The sequence below is a fragment of the Megalops cyprinoides genome, chromosome 19 (assembly GCF_013368585.1).
Source record: "Megalops cyprinoides isolate fMegCyp1 chromosome 19, fMegCyp1.pri, whole genome shotgun sequence".
Lineage (NCBI taxonomy): Eukaryota > Metazoa > Chordata > Actinopteri > Elopiformes > Megalopidae > Megalops > Megalops cyprinoides.
Genome location: NC_050601.1, coordinates 1,483,940 through 1,489,296, shown reverse-complemented (window position 1 = coordinate 1,489,296; position 5,357 = coordinate 1,483,940). Strand labels below are relative to the sequence as shown.

General features: G+C 47.0%; 2 protein-coding genes across 2 annotated transcripts in view; one reads left to right on the top strand and one right to left on the bottom strand.

Moving 5' to 3' along the window:
• Window positions 1-205: 205 nt before the first annotated feature.
• rasd2 (RASD family member 2) lies at window positions 206-1,936 on the top strand. Its single transcript, XM_036553430.1, has 2 exons — window positions 206-992; window positions 1,386-1,936. Exons 1-2 carry the CDS (start codon window positions 293-295, stop codon window positions 1,913-1,915), a joined length of 1,230 nt encoding a protein of 409 aa, XP_036409323.1. The 5' UTR covers window positions 206-292; the 3' UTR covers window positions 1,916-1,936.
• Window positions 1,937-4,971: 3,035 nt separating this feature from the next.
• Window positions 4,972-5,357, bottom strand: part of rsad1 (radical S-adenosyl methionine domain containing 1) — a 7,767-nt gene continuing 7,381 nt past the window's right edge. The window contains exon 9 of the mRNA XM_036553147.1: window positions 4,972-5,357. This exon is cut by the window's right edge and continues 381 nt beyond it. The gene's annotated coding sequence lies outside the window, so the exon portion shown is untranslated.

Genomic DNA, 5,357 nt, shown 5'->3' with positions numbered 1-5,357 from the left:
AGCCGTTGTAATAGGTTGGACAAGTAGACAACGAGAATAAACGAAAACGTTTTCTCTGGGTAACTTGCAAGTGATATCGTGATAATGCAATCGGCATGCGATTCTTTGGTAGATGATGATCATTCAATGACGTTTCAGCGCATGGGCTCTCAACCGGACTATATAAAGCAATGCAAAGCGAGCTGCGAGTTGGCAAGGGACGCATGGCTGTAACAGAGCTGCTCTCGCACGCAGAAGGACAAAACGTACGGGTGCAGTTGGATCCCAGAGCAAGCCCGTGTCAGGAAGGAATATGGAGCTGAAAACAGTCGAGAACGTTTGTTTCGCCGTTGCAGGCGCAGTCGAAAGGCGACGCTCCGACGCGAATGGCCCTGAAAACCTCGCACCGGCTGTCCGGCGGGGGTGCGCTTTCGGCGGAACCCAGACACGGTCCCCCAGCGGCAGAGGTGCGTGCAGCAGTTCATCCAAGTTTCTCGCGCGCTATAAGAACGCTACTCAGCACCTGGCCGCGTCCGGACTCAAAGTCTCTGCCATTTCCAAGGCGGGCGTGGGGATCATTAAAACCGTCACGGCGCAGTGGAGACACCAAGACAAGAAAGCCAGGGTTGTGCGCTCCTCCAGTGCTGGTAACCGGTACCCGTCCTCGGACCGTTTGCTCTGTAAGAGACCGCCGCTCGATCCGCTGGCGGCTCTGGTGCTGCACGGCCAAACGGGCTCCAACTCCCTGGAGCACGAACCCCTCCAGGAGAAGCTGAGCTCCACCAAGCCGCGGAACTGCCGGCGCATTGTGGTGCTGGGCGCGCCGAGAGTGGGGAAGACTTCCATCCTGCGGCGGTTCCTGCGCGACGGCTTCACGGAGCAGTACGAGCCCACCTCCGAGGATTTCCACAGGAAGCTATACCAGATCCGAGGGGAGACCTACCAGATAGACATCTTGGACGCCTCCGGGGAAAGAGGGTTCCCTGCCAAGCGCAGACTGTCCATCCTGACCGGTGTGTAGCGCGAACCGCTTTGTCTCGGTTTCATGGTGGCACTGCAAAGCTGTTAACTCACAGCAAAGGATAAAATAATAATGTTATAATCATATTGGACGCATATTCCTAACAAGCGGGACAGAAAGCATCCAACGCATAATAATGTGGTCAGATTTAAATGGCAGTGATTTAAAGACATTTCGAACCCACAGTTTTTAACGCTTTGGTAGCCTCGGACCACATTGAGCAGTAAGCACCTTCAAACTGAGGTGTTGGAATCCATGGCAGTGTCGCGTAGAATTATGCATTAAAGTGCGCATTAAATATATTAAAAGAGTGCATTAAATGTTTTGCATTGCTATATCACAGAGTAGTTTTTGGTTGTAAATTAATGCTTATTCCCATCCACAGGTGACATCTTCTTACTGGTGCTCAGCGTGGATGACAGAAGCTCATTTGACGAGGTCTGCGCGCTTCGTAAAGAGATCGTGGATGCGAAGACCAAACTGCTAAAACCCAAAGAGAACGCACGCGTCCCCATTGTAATCTGTGCCAACAAAGTGGACTTGGGTCCGGAGCAAAGAGCCATCAGCCTTTCGGAGATTTGCCAAGCGCTTGGGGACGACTGCGCCCTTTTCGAAACATCCGCTAAAGACAGCACCAACCTGGAGGTGATGTTCGAAGCCCTGGCAAAAAGCGGCGGGCTCCCCACAGAGACCTTACCATCTCAGCACCGGAAAATCTCCATCCGCTCTTACCAGGCGCTGCGCTCGGCCCGACGGGGCGGAAGAGGGGCCCGAGCGCGCGTTCCCGATACTCCCTGCGGCGCGCTGTACCCTCTCGCGCGCCGACCCAGCCTCAGCGCCGATCTTCAGCAAGTTCTCGGGTCCAGCACCTCCAGAAAAAGGACCAAACACGTCGAGAAGTGCCAGATCCAGTGAAAGAGAAATGGAAAATGCATTTTGCCCACAGTTATCATAGTACAAATAGCCAGAGGGTAATTTTCACAATTTATCGAAATGAATTGTTCATTTGGAAAATAATTGTTTTACTCCATAGCTGCTGGCTGGACCAGTAGATAGCCACAGTGATCAGAGAGAATGGTGAAGGAATTATTTGGGTGGACTACTTTGATTGTCAAAATGTGCTGTGAGTTTTGAATAAACACTTATTTTTATAAACTTTTTTGATATTTGTTTCGATTTTTTCTATTAATTGAGTACACATACTTGCTCAAATGGAATACCCGATTTTCAAAACATACGCATTAACAATACTTTAGTTTTACCACATATTTATATAATTTGCAGCTAAGCGGAATATTCCAAATGAATCCCTTTTCACTAAAGGCACTATACACAATCTACAGGCTAAAACACGATGAAGGCGAGGGTTGGCACTCCATCGGGGATTTCATTCTAGTGTCAGTTGTGTAACATCCGTCAGAAACCTGCAGCGGAGAGCCACTTGTGCTCCGTTGTTACAGTAGAAAAGCTCTAATCAGAGCCAGGCGGATTCAGTTTGAGTCAGATACCGCTTCTAATTCCGCCGCAGGCCACCACAGCCTACGTTTTAATGCCCGCAGCAGTCAATGTGACGCCGTGCCCACGCAGTCGTGAGCGAGAAACTCTTGGGAGGCGATGAATCGTGTTCAGCTGATCTGCACCTTAGAATGCCTTTACAGTTCCCGACAAGTAACTCCGCTATAGCGTGAATAAACACAGACAACTGATTCAGCCACAACAGATCCAGTCCCTCACAAAAGCAACAAAAACAAAGTAATAAAAACCATCAAAATCCGACTCAATTTCACAGATGTAAGAAACGCATGGAATGTGCTTTGTGATCTGTGAAAACAATGCATAAAACAGGGGTCAACATCAGTACAATGGACAGAGAAGAAGGTTAAAAAACCCACACATTTTGATGATAATAGCTCAGTCCATAAAATACCACATTTAATATTATTTCAATGTCTAAATTGTAATTGTCTGTGATTTCAGCATCCGTTGCGATCAACAGGATAATCTATATGCGTATAACACTACCAACCAGTACACTGATGTGCGGGTATTACCATTTATGGCAATTTTGGGTTGCCTGTTACGTATGCGGTGGTAGGAAGAATTGCAAGCACACGGTACAACACAAGGGCATTTCTGTTGCCAAAGTCTGTGCTGTATGGTGGGAACAGTCAGGAACACTGGAGCACGTCTTCTGAGACAAATTAAAAGGACTATTTTAAAGGACACTTCGTCGGGGTTCGAGTGGCAAACGTGGGCATGACAAAACCTGAAGGGTTCCTCTTCAAACGTGCTCGCGGGGCACACCATTCGGATGATTGTAAACGCCATTATAAATCCTCATGATTGACCTTGAAGATCTCAGTCTATGTTTTATGATTAGCTGAAAACTGTGAGAACACAGACTCTGGTCTGCCGTAACACGAGGTCACGTACAGGGGGAAACAGGCAAGGGAAATTAAACAGCATATAACCCTCAGAAGTTTGCCCTCCCGTCATTACAGGTAAGAAATGTATGGAATCTCAGGTGCACTATATGCATGGGTTCTACTATAATGACATTAATTGCAAACCCCACATGAACGTATTCCAGACGACCTCGTCCAGCACAGCTTGTTAAGGTGTTTTGTGACGGTAAGTGGGAGAGCACAATGCCGGCAGGTCAGGCCTTTAAATCCCGCACCACTCGCGAGCGCAGCACCAAAGCCGCACGTGGAACGGCTTCGTGCGAGCCCACGGGCTCTCGACCTCGAGAGCGGCAGATGGAGAAAGAGTACATTCATTCTGCGATTTAAACACTATTTTTGTTTCATTTCAAACACACAAAACACAAGCATGCAATACCACTCTGAGGGGTTTAAAACGGAAAATACTCTCTCCCTGACACTGAGGTTTCTCTCAGCTCTCTGAGAGGTTAAAGAAATATCTCCTACAATATACACTCTCCTTGGTTTACCAAGAAGTGCCCAAGTTTGTTCCTCTATAAAGATTAATAGCAAAATATACATTAAATGAGACAGTATAAAACACAAATCAATTTACGATGGCGTCAGTACCCCCTCAGTTAGACACCCTTTGCAGCACCAACTGAAAAAAGACTTGGAACATTCTGTGTATGTACAGGCAGCTTTTCACTCATTTACCCTTTTTTGAAGATAAATTTCCCTTTTTTGAAGATAAGCTTCTTGCTGTTTTCTCAGTGAGGTGTGTGATCATTGGCTCCTGTTCATGAGGCAACGTCAGGACATGTGAGTTTATGCAAACAATTATGTAAAATTAATAAGTGGCAAGCTTTCGAGGTTGCTATAGAACCTCATGTCTCATTGTGGTGGTAAAATGACTATAATAATGCTGATGTGAAATTTCTGGAAATAACTTTGGCGTTGACTATGCTTTTAATAGCATACACAAGAGCAAGAACGACCACCGAATTTATGATCCAACGTGTACCTTAAATATCTTTGAACATAAAATATCAGAACTAGGTTTGCCAGCAAAAATACTGCATGATTACAGTTCTTATCTTAAAGTCCACCCTTAAACATCTGCAACATCGCTATTAGCAAAGGGAGATGCTTTGGGATCATGGTTTCAGCCAATGTACTCCACTCTCCTGTTCAAAACGTACCTGCAAAGTGCACCAGGAATAGAGAGATATGCGACTAGTTTCTGTTCAAAAACCATGATGCCTTTCCTGCTCCCTTTCATCAAACCTGGATTTCATCCTAAAAAGGAAAACTGAGCCATAACCTGTTTTTTTCCATGATAACATTATGTATTGTAAGAATAAAATCCACATTTGAGACATTAACGCAAAATGTTTGTGGATCTGGATCCACAGAAATTTAAAGGAACCAGAAAGAACAGGCACACCTTTCCCGAGGGGAAAGAGACTGGCATATCAAAACCAAAAAGACAGAAAAGATTGATCAACAAATTGAAACAGTCGACATATTTCACAAGCATGTGTCCGGTCGGAGAGCCTGGCTCACAGTATTTCCCTCCAGACTGCTGACACGCAGGCTTTTAAAGGTCAGGCCAGATGTGGGAGAGGGCTGCTGTACACCCTCCTCTCCTGCTCCTGCTGTTTTTCACAGGCAAAACACTGTCCAGCCAATGACAGGAGACCCTCCCCTGAACGCAGTCCTGCAGGCAATGTGGTCCGGAGTTCAACAGCATCGCTGATGGGCAGGGAGAGCCCAGGGCCTAGGCCACGGTGGGCATGGAGACAGGGCATTGTGCTGCCATGGCAACCTCTGAGACTGTGAGTGTAGCAGCCTGGTGACAGACGTGTGCTTTCCTAGCTCCCCTTCTGGAGTGAGCGGCGTGATGGTGGAGCGGAGAGACAGAGAGAGAGAGA

What these genes read in the sequence shown, in the direction of transcription:
- rasd2 (XM_036553430.1), top strand. Translation starts at nt 293, where the DNA reads ATGGAGCTGAAAACAGTCGAGAACGTTTGTTTCGCCGTTGCAGGCGCA. An exon ending in CAGACTGTCCATCCTGACCG is followed by an intron (nt 993 to 1,385) that starts GTGTGTAGCGCG and finishes TCCCATCCACAG; the next exon opens with GTGACATCTTCTTACTGGTG.